Source organism: Hydra vulgaris, chromosome 03, assembly GCF_038396675.1.
Source record: "Hydra vulgaris chromosome 03, alternate assembly HydraT2T_AEP".
Classification (NCBI taxonomy): Eukaryota; Metazoa; Cnidaria; class Hydrozoa; order Anthoathecata; family Hydridae; genus Hydra; species Hydra vulgaris.
This window is the reverse complement of record NC_088922.1, coordinates 3,750,993-3,768,817: the sequence shown is the minus strand read 5'-3', so window position 1 is coordinate 3,768,817 and position 17,825 is coordinate 3,750,993. Positions and strand designations below refer to the sequence as shown.

Below are 17,825 nucleotides of genomic sequence, written 5' to 3'. Positions count from 1 at the left end.
GGTGACACTTGTGTGCGGTGAAGTCTATTTTCATTATATATTGAAAAAAATAATTTTAGCAGGCATAAGAAGATCATAAGATAAGGATCATAAGGCATAAGACAGCATCAGTAACAATGTTTACAGTGTAATTATTAGATAGTTTTGAGTGTGTGACATACAACTTCACATTATCATAAATAGCTAAAGCTCTTTGACATATAGATACATTTTCAACCCATCTTAATGAACAAAATTTAAGAGGAAACTTATTACTTCAACAAATTGTTTGATAAACTGCCTTATGAGCAGGACTATCATGAAAAAGTTTATAAAAACCATGCTAATATCCATTTGACCTTTTTGAATAACAATGTTTAAAGACTCATCAAAACATACAACTATGTACATGGAGCTAACACCACCTTTAAAAATAGATCATGGAAATATGGGGCAAAACCATGTGTAACGTTATAGGCTACTTTATTTTTCCCAACAGTCATTTTTTTAGTTATAAAAATGTCAGAAAACATAGACAGAAATAGTTGTCCTATTTTCATACATGATCTGTAAGAGAAATGCTGATGTGTAACATATAGCGCTGAAAGTATTTCAGAACATGTTACATCTTTTTGAGCGATAAATAAAGAGAAATATGGTACTGTTGTGCTGAAGAAATTTGTTGAAACAATTGGCATAGGTTGAGAAGATTCAGCCACATAGAAAGCTAATGGCAACGATTCAGAAGCTAAGAAAGTTAATATTGATGAAACAGTTGCTTGTGATACCAAGCCTTCCCAGTAAGCACAAGCATTCGCACGACTTGTTTGGCCATGTTCAGAGTAATTTATTTAGACAATTTGACCACATTTTTATATAACAGGCGTTTAAAAAATTTGCAGCAAAATAAAGTTCTAAGAAACTATAAGAATAAAACAGCAATTTTTTCAGCAATTTATTCTCTGTATTTTTAATTTTTAGGAGTCTATTTAAAACATTTTCTTAAGTTTTTAAATACATTTTTTCAAACAAAGCAATCATGTTCATTATCTCTAGTGTTTTATCTTAACGTTGAAAATTGGGCAATATAAAGGAAACAATTTCAGACAAAAACAGATATTGTTAATATATTTATAAAAGAAACTTGTTTCTCCGCGCAGCGGCCTTGTTCGTGTTTCGGAGTTATAGAGTTGAGAGAGGGTTATAACCACAAGTAGCCTCCTCAGCTGTACCTCGGCCTTGGGGAGGTGAATTACAACAAAAAAAAAACAAAAAAAAAACTGTGGTATTCTTTTATTTAATTTCTTCCATCATAACAAAATTTATTAATCAAATAATATAATTTACAAATAAATAGCAATTTGTTTTCTGATTTTCCTATAAGTATTAAGAAAAATTGGATTAAAAGTTTTTCTGTGACTAATTAGTAATAAAATAACTAAATACAGTTGGTTGGCTTTTTAAAGATACATATATCAAATGCTTTGCACTTTTTTCATAACTTTTGACTGGCATTATACCCAAATTACTTAGGAAAAATGTCTCTCCGCATACACTACACATACCCTTAGTTTTATTGTCAGTTCTCTTAAGCCAACCCCATGACGAATGACAGTCACATAATGAATGACATCCAAAACTGTTCAAATCATTATCAAAATAAGTTACTTTTTAATTAACCTTTAATATTTACCTGGAAAAAATTAACATTGTATAAACATAGGTTTTCTTATTTTTTTTAAGTTAATTCACCTCCCCAAGGCCATGAAGGCCACTTCAGTCGGAAGGCTGCTTAAATTGTGGTAACAACCCTCTATCAACTCTATAACTCTGAAACACAAACCCTTATCTACAAGGCCACTGTGCGGAGAAACAAATTAGGCGCAGTACTAACAGAAACGTGGTGGGGATCGAACTCAGAACTTTATATTGATGAAGCGAGTGCTCTACCTCTACACCACTACTACATACTACGACAGTTAATGTTATATGTTTAAATTTTATTTATATATTTCGATTATATGTAACAAACTTTAGGTACTAATATAATAGCAATCCTATTTTATTTTATTTTTATTTTCCTATTTTATTTTTATTATAAAAATTTTTCATTTGGTTAATGCTTTTGTGTTTGTAATGAGTTTGTAAAAAAACATTAGAAAAATAAAAAAAATGAAAAATTTTGAATGAAAGATTTTCTTCCCCAACTTTTGGAAAAAAAAAAAAAAAAGTTAAAAATCCCTAACTTTTCCCTGATTTCCCTGACTTTTCCTTGATTTCCAGTTGGCTAGCCACATAGTAGATTCGGATTTTAAAGTACTAAGTTTGTTTAAAGTAGGGTTAGACCAGAACATTATATAATGATGTAATTCCATTCATAAAGGTTTTTTAACTAAGAAGTAAGTTATCCACTGAGTTATTCACAATAACATCAAACTTATAAATAAAAGTAAAGAAATTTATTAAAAATAGAGGATTCTGACCATTGAATTATGGTAATGGCTTAATTTTTTAAAGTTTGTGTGGCTTACAATTACAGGCTTGAGAGATATTATGACAAAATATATATATATATATATATATATATATATATATATATATATATATATATATATATATATATATATATATATATACATATATATATATACATATATATATATACATACATATATATATAAAGTTTTATGTTAATTCACCTCCCAAGGCCAAGAAGGCCACAACAGACAAGGAGTTTACTCAACTGTGGTTATAAACCTCTCTGAACTCTGAAGCCCAAACCTTGACGAACAAGGCCACTGGGCTGAGAAACAAGTTGAGCACGGTACTACCAGGGATGTGGTGGGGATAGAACTCGGAACCACTCGCTTATGAAGTGAGCGCTCTACCACTACACCACTACCACTATAGTAGTCTCCTGGGTCTTGGTAAAGTAAATAATTATTTTCAAAGTCAACAGCATAATAATTTGCATAAACAGAATTTACAACACAAAAAAATGTGGTAGTCATGTATGCAACAACATTGCAAGTAAAGATTTTTATTTGCAACAACATTGCTAGTTAAGATTTGTATTTTGAATGGTTGAGAAAGAGTTGTAAACAACAATAAATGGTAACTTTCTCAATTAAATTAGCACCCTCAACCTTGGAACACAAAAATATATTTAAAAAATAAATATGAAATCATTCTAATGATAAAAAATGATGATAAAACAGATGATGATAAAATAAATGATGATAAATAAACATGAAATCACTCTGATGATAAAATAAAAGATGACAAAACAGGTAATTTTAACCTTCCAAAAACATGGAAGATCATCTGCTCTGCACCTGCATAGGTTGTTTTTCTTATAACAGATTTTTAAACTAATTTTGAAAAAATAATTTGAACTGAGAGTCAAAACTTTTGAGACTGAGAATTCAATTTTGATTTAAAAATCAACTTTTTGTTTGTAATCATTTTACAAATGTACTGAGAGGTTAGGTTTTTTTTTCTGGTAAGCTAGACCTAAAGTTTAACCTTGATTTAAAAAAATTGCTTTAAATATAAAAAGTTATACTGATGTATAAACACTATTTAAAAAGCAGATTATATAAATAACAAAATTTCCTAATTACTATTGTAAAAAAAAAAATTGCTATTAGTTAAGAGTTAAAATTAGAGTTGTCTACATATTAAACCACTCACGAGTCTTTAACTTTTTGCCATCTTGGGTCTATCGCTCACTTCTGACCTCTCATGAAAACCCATTCCATTGTTTACTACTGGTACAAAAGTATTATGGTGCATAAAGTACTTTTGAGAAGAACATAATGAAAGGTTTGAATGTTCAGTAGTCATTAAAAAAATTGGTAAAAATAATAGCTTTGATTTGCAATAGTTTTGATTTTTCAAAAAAAATAATAAACATTAAGGATTATAATCAAAGAGTAAATAAATATAGGGTTAAGAGTGAATGAACAAAGGGTTAAAGGTGAATAAATAAATGGTTAAAAGTGAATGAATAATGGGTTAAGGGTGAATGAAAAGGTTACAAATAAAATGAATAAAAGGGTGAATCAAAAAACAAAAAATATTCCACATTATATTTTAATATAATACAATATTTATTAATCAAATATTTGAAGTTAATTCTAGTTTTAGTAATTTAATAAAACTCACATGGGAATTTACTTAAATCACTTGTGCATTGCTCACAAATACTCTTTCCTGTAACCAAATTATAAGAAATGCAGCAGTAACTTTGAGCTTGAACTGAACAAAAATCTCTGTTCTGAAAATCGCCACAAGTACAATTTTTTGAATGAATGCATAATTCATCATTGGAGCAAAAGCTTTGATTGCAGTAGCTTACTCTAAAAACAATTAATACATCTCTTTTACAACTTTTTTTTAAGTTGCGTAAAATATTATTATAACAAACTTTCATTTTTTTCAACTTACTAAATTTTGATAAAGCAAATATTTAATTCAATTTGTTAAATGAAAAATGAACTTATAACAGGTGCAAAAATAAAAATTTTGAGTTTATTCAATATCCAAATTTTATATACAGAAACCTATTATCCTATAAATCTATAAATATTAAATCTATAAATTATCTATAAATATTAAATCTAATGAAAGACTTTTGTTCCTAATAACTGATAGAGAAAATATTAATTTATGTTGTTGCTCGGACTCGGATTTTGCACCTTTTGATAATTATATATTTTAGATAAGCTACCATTAGATGTTTTTTATTATTTACCATTATTTTCATTTACCATTAGTTATTCTGAAAAACTAATAAAAAAATTTGAACCAAAAAAATTACTTGATAAAATTATTTCAGTATTATTTCTGAAAAAATGTAAAGTAGAAAACTGAAGTATCATTATCTCTGAAAAAATGTAATGTAGAAGACTAAAGTATCATTAATAATTCTGAAAAAATGTAAAGTAGAAAACTGAAGTATCATTAGTATTTCTAAAAAAATGTAGATAATAGATGTTGTTTATCAAATAATAGATAGGGCAAACCACCCAGTAATCGACATCCAGTCCTTGACATTTTGTTACTAAAAAATATGCTGAGCTAACACTAACTGGAGTGAAGTGCCAAAATAGTGTCTAAAATGATTGCCCATTTTTTCTTTATATATCAAGGAAGTTTGGTATAAACATAAAAATAAACACAATGATTTGGAGTAACAAAAGTTTTGTAAATACCCTTAAATCTGAGAAATAATTTTCATAAGTATTTTTCTAGTCATCAACTAAAAATAATGTTTCAACTTGCTAGGAATTTTAGAGACTTTTAAAAATATTGCTTTCTTGATTGTTATGATTGCAACAATTCCCTTTGGACAATTATTACTGTTTCGTAAAGTTCTACTTGCGCAATCACTAAAGCTTGCAACAATGTAATTCTATTGGAGATTAATTCCAAATCTTTGGAGTTCTCAAATGAATATCTAAATGTTTTTACTGTTATTAAAATGTGTTTATATTCTTCTAAATCTAAAAATAAATAAATAAAATTAAAATTAAGTTAAAATGTCTCCTAAAAAAAACAGCCGTTCAAAAATGGCATTAAGATCCTGATATATTGATAAGGATATTAACAATGCAGTTCAAGAAGTTTAGAGGTAAACTTGGCATTTTTAATGTCCTATTAGTTAATTAAGTAGCAAGTAGATGCTATTGAGAAGCTCAATACTAGATCTTAAACTTTATCTGATAAATATTGCACTAATCTTATAGAATCACTGGGAGCAGGTGCAACTATGAAGTTGTAAGTTACATTTACTCATTAAACTTTTAAACTATTATTTAAGCCTCTTTTTTAAATTAATAGCCATACAAATTTTCAATCTATTTATATTTGTACATATATTTTACAGATTTTCATTTGAATGCGATAACTTGGTCATTGAATGTTTTTATTTAGAACCATTGCCTTTTCCCACTAGGAAAAAATGTTTTAATTATTTACAAAAAAGAAATGCAGACATAACAAAAAGCAAAGAAGAAAAATAACAATTCACAAGCCAGTGAAAAAGCCGTGTAGAAGAATAAAGCTATGTAGAAGGTAATATTTATATTTCCTTTAAATTTTATTGAAATAACATAGCTTATATTAAGTTGCATGTATTTTGTAAATATTTGCCCAGACACTCCATTTTAATATAGTTTTCTTGCATTTTTTTTTTTTAGGTGCAATCAATGAAACTTTCCTACCTCCTCCTGTCTGTCTGTCTGTTCATCAACATTGCTTTCTAAACAAACAGCTATAAGCAAAGCCTTACTGCATCTTAGATGGTTTCCCTCACTAAAATTTCTAAATTCACTGTTTCTAAAGTTAGGACATTTGCTTAACAATTCCATACAACATCTGTTTTGACAACACCTTAAATATTTTTAACAAAAAAAGAAAAAAACTATTGCCCCCCAAAAAAATGCAAACAAATACAATTGGCAACTGCAGAAAAGAAATAAGATGCTAAGAAAACCACAAAAATAAAGAAGAAAAAAAATGTTGCCTATTTAAGTTTAAATTGTAAGTTTTTATCTTGCGCTGTAAAACATAAAAAACAGACTTTTAAATGTTTTCTTCAAAGTATGTTTTTCAGTTTATGTTGTAAACTAGAAATAACATACTTTTTTTGTTTTGCTACATAACATTTAAGTACCCGTGTTTAAAGAAACACTTAATTTAAAATTTTTTTATGTGTCGAATAATGGAAAATAAAAATATTGATCTTAAAATGTTGTCCTTTGTTCGATATTTTGACATTTTGGGGCTACAACTTCCTATTTATTTTCAGATGTCATTCACTATAAGTGTATAGTAAAGAGCAACTATCACTTTATACAATAAAACTTTAAGATCAATTATTTATGAAATAACGTGTGAGATTTTATTATTTATATAAGACTAAGTAAAAAAAAAATGTCAACCACTGGGCGGTTTACATTATATACTGTTTGTGGAAGTAAGAAGCACAAAAATTTGAAACAGGATATTACTGATTAAATTTTGCAAGATTTTTATAAAGATGAACTAATAGTATTTTTTATTGTTTTACATGTTTACCAATAACTTCAAAGTTAGAGTTTGCATGCTTTGCACCATTATGTAACTCATTACATAAACTTTTTCAATATTTAATTATTGATCAAATAACTATGTTTATAAAAAATTTTACTAGCAAAATCAAATCAATATGATCACAACTCAACTGCAATCTATTATGAATAAGAACCATTCAAAAAATTGAGTTTATTTTTTGAGAAAAATTGAGAATGTACACAATTATTTGTCAAACTCAAAAAATTGAGTTTAACAAATAAGTGTAGGGTAGATTAGGGTAATGTAGATCTTCTTGACTAAATGAATGGGTTTTGCTTGTGTCTCTATTTTTATGACTAGGCAACTCATTTTATTATCTCCTAATGAGGATACAGCTCTAAAACTCAGTCTTATGGTTCTGAGACCGGCTGGTAGTCAGGTTTCCTGAACTCTGTGGTAGCTCTCAGAGAGGCTGATTCCATCAACAACTGAAAAATATAAAAGTATTAACAGTTCCATGTTGCGCATGGATGGTATCCCTGTTTTTACTTTTGGTGTGCATTGTCGAGGCCACATTTGGAGCCCTTTGTTATGACTTAGGGTTTATTAATGGTAATGAGGCAATTGCTTGGGCTATTAAACAGTGTACTAAGTATTGTCTATGCTTTGAGTCAAGTTCATTAACAAATTTAAAAATAAATAAAGTACCAAAAACCATAAAACGCAAAAAACCATCATCATCACCAAGTTCTCTAAACCTATCATTCATTATTATTTGTGGTCTTCGAAGTAACTTTTCTTCAGTTGAGTTATATCTCTTGCAAATTTCACCAGATCTACTTGCTTTTTGTGAGACTAATTTGAGTTCGGCTATCTCATCTTGTGATCTTATGGTGTTGATGGTTATCTTCCTTCAACCCGTAAAGACTCCAATAGTCACATGCTTGGGCTGGGCATTTACATTCATAAGAATTCACCCATTTGTTGGGAAACTAGGTTTGAATCCACAGACTATTTTTTTATGTGCTTTCGTTTAGCACCACTTCACTCTATCGTCTTTCTCTTTGTACTATATCACTCTCCTTCATCTCAAGACTGCACTCTTTTTGATGTTATTTCGGATCAAATTGACCAAGCCCTCTCTCTTTATCAATCAGCCAATATTGTTGTTGTTGATGACTTTAATGCTCATCACACTGAATGGCTTGGCTCTAGTGTCAGTGACTCTGCGGGCATTAAAGCCCACAACTTTTGACTTTCTCAATCTCTAACTCAATCATTTACCTTCTTAACTCAACTTATGTCTTATTTCTGATCCTAGTAAGTGTTCAGTTTTTCCACATTCACCCTTAGATGCTTCTGATCATAGTTTGATCTCTCTAAAACTATTATCTCATTCTTTTTCATCATCTGAATCTCCTTATCATTGTACCTCTTACAACCACCTTAAAGCTGACTGGGACTCTTTTTGTGATTTTCTTTGTGATGGCCCTTGGGTTGAAATCTTTCGTCTTCCTGCTGACAAATGTGCTCCTTACATAACTTCATGGATTCAGGCTGGCATGAATCTTTTATTCCCTCTCGACAATTCCAGATCAAGCCTCATTCTTCTTTTATGTTTTCCTCACATTGCTGCAATTTCCAATCGAAACCGTTACTTCCATATCTATCAGCAAAACAATTCTCCAAAAAATAGACAACTGTTTATTACTGCTAGGAACCATTGTAAAAAGGTTTTGTCTAATGCCAAAACCCACTTTTCTCAGGTCATGAAATCTCATATTTCATGACAAAAATTAGGCACTTGTGACTTCTCAAGAATCTTTAATAGTATTAATAATAAGGGCAAATCTGTTATTCCACCTCTCTTGTATGGCTCAGACTTTGTCACCTTACCTAAAGACAAAGCTGAAAAGTTTGCTAATACCTTTTCATCAATATCATGTCTTGATTCCACTAGTTGCGTTCTACCTGATTTAGCAGTAAAACAGGTTGGACCATTTCTTGACATTCGTATCATTCCAGCTTCTGTATTAAAAGTGATTTCCTGCTTAGACTCTTCTACAGCTTGTCGACTGGACAACGTACCTATTATATTCTTGCAGAATTATTTTCCGGAGCTGTTGTCAATTTTTTCATAACTATTTAACAAGTACTTATCAGACTCTTGTTTTCCAGCCTGCTGGAAAGCGACATCTGTTATCCCTATTTCCAAAAATTCTGGAGAGCGATCTGATTTGTCTAACTACTGTCCCATTAGTATTCTTCCTATCATAAGCAAAGTTTTTGAATCTTTAATTAACAGACACTTAATCTCTCATCAAGAATCTAATAACTTTCTGATCATCAATATGGATTTCAATCTTCTTGTTCTATAGCTGATTTGGTAACAGCAATAACTGATAGGTTTTATCATGCATTAGATAAAGGTGAAGAGGTTAAGGCCATTGCTCTTGGCATTTTAAAAGGTTTTGATAAAGTTTGACATGCTGGTCTTCTCCATAAGCTTTCTTCTTATGGTGTATCTTGTAACATCGTTAAGATTATTGAATCCTTTCTTTCCAATCATAGTATAAAAGTTGTCCTCAATGGACAGCACTCTTCTTCATATTCTGTAACTTCAGGGGTTCCTCAAGGTTAAATTCTTGGCCCTATACTCTTTTTAATTTACATTAATGATCTTCCAGATATTCTCACATCTAAGGTGGCATTGCTCACTGATGATACTACCATTTATTTTTGTTATGACAAGAAGCTAACACTCTCTGATTGAAATGTTGTTGCCATATCTAGGGCGGATCTTCTAATGATGCCCTTCCTCTTATAGACAAGGTGCAAAAATGCATTATAAACATAGTTGGACCTGCTCTTGCAGCCAACCTCCAACCATTATCACATCGCTGTAATGTTGCTTCTCTTTCTTTTTTCTACAAATACTATAGTTAGCACTGCTTTAGAGAGCTAGCATCTTTTGTGCCATCTATTAAAATTCATTCTTGTGTTACTCGTCATTCAATTAAGTCTCATCCTTTTTTTGTGACTGTTCCTAAATGCTCCAAAAGCTCTTACTCACCTAGTTTTATTCCTCGAAGTTTCCTTCCTTCTACTTCGCTAGTTCCTAATTCGCTTCCTTTGTCCTACTTCACTTTCCTGATTTATATAATTTGCAATCTTTTAAGTCATCTGTCAATCGTTATCTTGCTCTAAAACCTTCTAGTTCTAGTTTATTTAGTGGGGGGAGCAGGGCATTTTAAAAATGTAAAATGGCACTTTTGTGCCTTTTTTTAAAAAGCTTATGGGAATGCAATTATCAATAAACAATTAGACATAATATAGACCTAAAAATAAAACATAATCTATGGTGCTTGTTTTCTTAAGGCCATACAAACACGGTAGACTTCCGTGTTTGTATGTTATGTATGAACAACTAAAAGTTGTCTACTATTGATTTTACAACAACAAAAAATTTATAAATGTTAGAAATGGTAGAGCGGGTAATAATATATTTATGTAATAGGATATTGGAAGAAACGTGAATTTTTTTTTTTCTCTTTAAAAGTTTGTCTTATGGGGAGGGAGGGGGGCAGGGCGTTTAAAAAATGTCTCTTACTAAAAACTCTAAAAAAATTAGTATAAGAATCTTATTTGTTATTTTCAATGTACATAATGCAACTAATATATAAAATGAGATGAATCATAAAACATGGTTATCAAAATTTGTGGGCTTGGGTCTAATATCCCCCTCTCCAATAATATTAAAAACCATAAAAATTGGTCAATAACAGGAAAAGGTGTATGATTTTTTATATGTTATAAAGTTGATCTTATAGCTAATTTGTAGGATAATTACTGAGATAATAGTTTCCTGAACGATTTGCTTTTTAAATGTGTTCTATTTATTTATGATCACTTTGGCATTCTAAATATTGTAATAAAAAAATTTAGAAATGATGTAATCAACAAATTTATAGCATATTATTGTGATAAATGCTCTACCAGAGCTCAAACAGTATAAAAATGCCCTAAATTGCATGAGTTATTGGGTAATGGACTCAAACTTTGAGTCCATTACCCAATAACTTATTTTATTAAACAAATTTTATTGCATGAAAAATCAGTAACACATTTGAGTATGTGTATGTGTATACAATTATTTATTATAATAAAAAGTATTAGTATGTCAGCAACTTCTACAATCCTGTTGGTCTCAGAAAAATATGCAGTTGATAAACTTGTTCTTGAATAAAACATTGCAAAAGACATTGGAAAATTGAAAACTACGTTAAAAAGAAATATGTATACAGACAAACTTGATAAGTTATTTGTCTTGACAAAATATAAGTGCAAAACCTTATGCTGTAATGAAAGTGGATGCGATATTTGTCTTTTTAAAGCCCATGTGACTTGTATATGTCCAAAAGTAGCAAAGTTACTATCGCAAGAACTATTTTTCTTACAAGCTCAAAGAAAGAAAGAAATTTTGGCAACAAAAGTACTTTACAAATAGGATAGTTGATGTATCAGAGACATCGGTTAACAAGATATTTGGAGAAAAAAAAATCAGACTCTAAAATACCTGGAACAAATAGTGAGGATTTAGGTAAATACAAAAATATTACAAATATTTTTTTCTAATTTTTGTTGAAAACTTGAATTAAAAAATATAACACAACTGTTTTATTAAAACTGATTAACATAATTTGAGCATTTATTTTCTCCTTTAGCAGTAGAATTTAAAACAACAATAGACGATTCAGACATTGGCAACAAAAATGCAAATAATTCAGATAAAGAATACTTCAGTTTAAAAAAAAAAATTACTTAGATATTACTATTAGGTATGGAGTATCTAACAGAGCTGCAGAGGCCATAGCTACTGCTGCTTTAGCTTCTGCAAGAGATGCACATTTTTTAAAGAAAAATATTTATATTTTTGTTGATAATAACAAAATAAAACAAGGTAAGAACAAGTTAATGAAAGAAATCCAAGTTAGAGCTGAAAAAGCAACCATGAATGATAATATTTAATGTATTTTTTTTGATAGATGAAAAGATTTAACTAAGTACATGAAAGAAAAAGATGGAAAATTACATCCCAAAAAAAAAAGAACATTATTTAGTTTGTTCTGAACCTGGAGGTAAATACCAACTTCATTTCACTAACAATTCTGATGGAAGAGTAGAAACTGCAGCTGAGCAAATGGCTGATAAGCTTTATGGATTGTGAATCATGATGCTGGAGACTCATTAGTTGCCATTGGTGCGGACTCAACAAATTTAAACACTGGTTGGAAAGGAGGTGTTATCCACTACCTTGAATATAAATTGAATAAAAAACTAATATGGATAATTTGTGCTCTACATACAAATGTACTACCTCTTTGACATCTTATGATTCAGCTTGATGGAAAAACTGCATCAGAAAATAATTTTTCTGCTTCTATTGGAAAACTTATAGGTAAGGTTATTAGCTTCAAAGTCAAAGATAGCATAATAAAAATTGAATTTCCTAATACAACGATACATCTTGACTCTGAAGTTGTAAAAGCACTTTCAGATGATTAAAAGTATCTTTATGAAATTAACTATGCAATTAACACAGGAGTATTTCTTGAAGGCAAAGAAATTGGGCCATATTAGCAAGCAAGATGGTTGAATTTGCAAACAGAATATGTTTACTTTGGTGCTCAGAAATCTTACTTTTAGTTGAAGAAACACATAATCTTCAACTTCTGGAGTTTATTGTTGGAGTTTATGTGCCACTTTGGTTTGAAATCAAAGTTAAGTGGAAGTGGACTGAAGAGCCTAACCATATACTAAAGTAATTAAAACTTTTTTGTCATCAAAGACTTAAAGTTAAAAACATTGTAATACCCTATGTTTTATCATCTTCATGGAATGCTCATAGTGAAAATGTTCTTTAAGCATTGTTATGTAGTTTAGAAAAAACAGAAACAGAATTTGCATTTAAAACAATTTTAAAATTAAGAGGAGATTCAGAATACAGAAACACTAATGTAAGAAGTAGAAAGCATTATTTACATAATGAAAATGCTGATTCACTTTTTGATTTAATTAATTGGACATACATGAACCTTTACTTACATGTTTATTGTCAAAGGATGAACTTTTAAAATATAATGCCTCCCCCAATGTGTGCACCTTGTTTTCCTGTTCATGGGCAAGTTATTGAAAGATGTGTCTAAGAAGTCATAAAAGCTTCTCAAGCGGTATTTGGAAAAGAAAGAGATGGGTTCATCAGAGCAACAATAGAACATCGAGGAATCATGCCTGTGAACCAATCAAAAAAAAATTTATTTAAATTAATTTAGGCAATAAAAATTTTTTTAGTTGTTTTCTTTTGCTTTGGAATATTGTTTATAATCACAGTAAATAACTTTAATGTTAAATATATTTTTTCTCTTTTATGACATATTTTAAGGACCAATAAATTTTTAACCCTTCAAAAGTTTCTGAACTTCAGTTTGTGAATTATTGTAGAAACTATATTATTTATTATTTATAGAGCAAGTTTTCCTCTTCTTTTAATACCCTGCAGCAAACACAGTACGTTTATATATACGCTTTTGTATGACCTTAAGAAGAGTAGTTTTAATGTCTATAATATGTCTAATTGTTTTTGATGATTGAATCCCCATAGGAAAAAAAGTGCCAATTTGATGAGTTTTTTGTAAAACTTACATTTTTCAAACGTGCGCAAACACACAAGACAAACTTTTTAAAAGAAAAAAAAATATTCATGTTTCTTCCAATATCCTATTACACAATTAAATTATTGCGTGCTCTACTATTTCTAACATTTATAAATTTTTTTCTTCTTGTAAATCCATAATGGTAGACAACTTTATTTATGTCTACCTTTTTTTGTATGGCCATAAGTAAAGTAGCACCATAGGCTATTTTTTATTTTTTGAACATATTATGTCTAATTGTTTTTTGATGATTGCATTCCTTAAGCTTTTTTAAAAAAGGTAGAAAAGTGCCATTTTGATGACTTTTTAGTAAACCTTATATTTTTAAAACGCCCTTACCCCTCACACTAGATAAACTTTTTTAGAAAAAAAAAATTATTTACGTCTCTTCTTATATTCTAATACACAAAAAAAACATTGGGCATGCTCCCATATCCAAAATTTAATAAGTATGACCCACCCTAATGAGCATACTTAAAGATTTCTAAGATGTAAACAGTCAAGTTAAAGTTGCTTTGAATTTTTTGAATCGACTTTATGTTGTGATAACAGAAGTCAGAACAATGAGCATGAATTTATATGCAGTAATTAGCGGTGGTAATTTAATTAAAACGCTATTAAATTTTTCACGTTGTTAAAATATTAGCATGAATAAATCTGTGACGCGAAATCTTGATGCTAAAATAATGAAATTTAATTTTTCAAAAGAAAAAATATGTTAGCTAAAAATCAGTTTTTTTTTTGTTTGAAAAACAATGCATAGAAACATTTAGTTTTGACTTTATTCAAAGATACCCAGTGTTTTTCATTGAAATTACCTAGTTTAAAGTCCTAAAGTTGCAGTGGTTTTAATTGCTTTTTGAATAAAAACAAAACATAGTAAAATTTTTAAATATTTTTACAATACTAAATATCTTTTTAGATATTTAGTATTGTAAATAGTATTGTAAAAGATAAAATTTGATCTTTTAATAAGTTTTGTTAATAACAAATCATAAGTTATATTAATAACAAATAATTATGTTCCATAAATTTGTTCTTATTGTCAGGATGATATTTTTTTACTTAATTGTTAGTTTTTTGAGCTAATTTAAAGTGCTCATATTACCAAGTGGTCTGGGTAACATGAGCACTTTTGATACTTTTTTTAAAACCTGTGTTTTTATGAAAAAATTTCGGGTGCCCAAATATTTTTGTGGATCATGAGTAGTGATCCCTAAAAATCATTTATTCGTAAAAACTTTGGATACAGCATAACTAGTTTTGAAAATATTTTAACTTTTGCTTAAGGTGCTCATAATACCCTAATCTACCCTACATTTAATTTATTTATAGTGTTTGTTAATATAAATTCACAATATTGTTTAAATCGCAATTTAAAAAGTAACAAAATATTTACTAATAATAATAAATTTTTTTTTAAATAAATCGCTCACTGATATGATATGTTAAAACCAAGTTCAGAAATGTGTTTATCACTATAAAAATACAAAAGAGCCACACCAGAAGTAGACTTGACTGTAATTGCGTCATTAAGGATACTCTTTGGATTATCTATCGATTGTATGACACCACTAAAAATACCAATCAAAACATCAGAATAATCAAATGGAAAAAATTAAATAAACTTAAAAGTTTAAAAATTGAAAGTTTAAATTAAACTTAATTTTGGAAAAATGATATATATTCAACATATTATATATTGCTATTTTGTGATTCCATTCTCTTTTTTTTAAACAAGTTTTGTTCAATAAATGTTTATGAAAAAAAATCGAAAATTTTTTTGGATTAACAATAAAAAATTAAAACAAATAAAATAAAATTAGGTCCAAATTTATTTAAAAAAGTAATTTTCAAATTATAACATTTATTTTATAAAATTTATTTACTAACTTTACAAAACAAACCTTATATAATTTAAATTATTTTATAAACATGTATGTGAAGTATAAATATTAACATTAAATTTTAATAATGTAATTTTATTAATTACCTATTTTTAAATATATTAAAAAATCATTTACAAAATTTTACAGAAAGTACAAAATTTTACAAAAATTTTTCAAACTTATTTAAAATTATTTTAAAACCTGTATTATATAGAAAATATATCCAGACTGATACTTGAATAAATAATAAAGATAACAATAAATTAATAATAATAATGATAATAATAATTTGCTGTACACATTTTTGCTGTAGACAAAATTTATGTGAATCTAATAACTGTGTTAAACTTTGAAAAAAAAAAACATTGAAAAAAAAAATTGTTTGCAAATATGATTCAATTTTCTTTTTGTTTTTGAAACAAACAAACTTGTTCTTGAAAATGCTTACACGACTATCTCTTCTGTTAAACTTTTCCATTTGTAAACTAATTTGTTTGTGAAGAAGTTAAATCTTATGGTAGAGCATGTAAGTTGTTTTCTGTATTTTCTGTGTATGACCTTTCGTTAATGTGCTTTTAGCTTTTCTAGAAGAAAAATCCCATTTAACTTTATCCATATCCTTTATCCATTTAACTTTATCCATATTTTTACTCATTTAATAATATTGAATCATATCACATCTTGCTTTTTTGTTTTTAATGTAGTCATGTTAAATCTCTTTGGTCTGTCTTTTATAGTAAACATTCTATAAACTAGATATTTGTGTAGCTCTGCGATGTATATTCTCAAGTTTCTCAATATTCTTTGGGTAATAAAAATATCATATAGCTGTTGCAAACTTCAAGTGCAGACGAACTAATAATGTGTATAATAATTTATCAACTTTCATTTAATCAACAAAAAAAGTTTTTTTTATCTGACCAAGCTTTCTATTAGTTCTTGCTGCAGTTGTGTTGATGTGTTTTTCCAATTTGACATTGTTCGAAATCATAACACCAAGATCTCTCTAACATAGTTTCTTATATAACTGGAACATTTTGCTGAATCTTATCGAGTGTACTGCACATAAAACAATCACAGTTCAAGTTTGTTTTGTTGATATACATAATTTTACATTTTTCTTTATTGAATTTGAACAACCATTTTTTGCACCATTCAACCAGCTTACTTAAGTCTTCCTGTAACATTGAACCAGCTTACATAAGTCTTGCTGTAACATTCAGCCGGTTTACTTAAGTCTTCCTGTAACATTCTATCTTTGTATATTATATATGACTGAAACAATTTTCAGTTATTATATATTATAAAATATCTATCACTGAATTGTTCTTCAAGTGCTTCAGATATTATGTCTAACATTTTGAGTAAATTTGTGCAATAACTTTTGGATGTTACAAAAATATATTGAAACTTAGAGAGTAAAATGCTCTTAGTCAAATGATTCATTATTGTGTATCTTATTATGATTTCCATTACTTTGCACACTATTGATGTGAGTGATACAGGCTCACAATTTAATACAATTTGTTACTTTTAGTTTATCTCCTTTATAAATAAAGATTGTTAATTAATGGAATAATAGTTTTAAAAACATAAATGTCCTGTTTTATAACGTTAAAACATTTAATATGTAATTTGTAAAATCTTCAATGAAATCAAATGTAAAATCAAATAATTAAACAAAAAACAAACACAGATTTAATAATTAAAATCTTTAATCAAAAACTACCTAAAAGATGCAAGGAGAGGAGAATAGATGGAATTTCCATCAAAGATGAACAAATTGTCATAAATACATTCTGTAGCAAACTTATTCAAACTGAATGTTATTATGGAATTATTTCTAAATAAAATATATTTTATTATTGTCATGACAACCTTTAGTATTAATTTAGTTAAATAAAATAATAACAAAAATAAATTTAAAAAAATACAAACTATCAAGTCAACTTATTACCTTCCACTATCTATCAAAAATATATACTTTGATTCATTATCGTATCCATCTTCTGTTAGAATAAGATACCCTTGAGGTTCAGTAATTCTAAATATATATATATATATATATATATATATATATATATATATATATATATATATATATATATATATATATATATATATATATATATATTATAGATATATATTTAAACGGAGGGCTTTAATTATAACACTAATTATATTA

General features: G+C 28.1%; 1 protein-coding gene across 1 annotated transcript in view; it reads right to left on the bottom strand.

Moving 5' to 3' along the window:
- LOC101241140 (attractin) overlaps positions 1–17,825 on the bottom strand; it is a 79,877-nt gene that overhangs the window by 45,757 nt on the left and 16,295 nt on the right. The window contains exons 2-5 of the mRNA XM_065792089.1: positions 17,598–17,684; positions 17,370–17,483; positions 15,188–15,325; positions 4,147–4,340 (exon numbers count right to left, since the gene is read on the bottom strand). Coding sequence (XP_065648161.1) covers positions 4,147–4,340; positions 15,188–15,325; positions 17,370–17,483; positions 17,598–17,684 — 533 coding nt within the window. The remainder of the gene's footprint in view (positions 1–4,146; positions 4,341–15,187; positions 15,326–17,369; positions 17,484–17,597; positions 17,685–17,825) is intronic.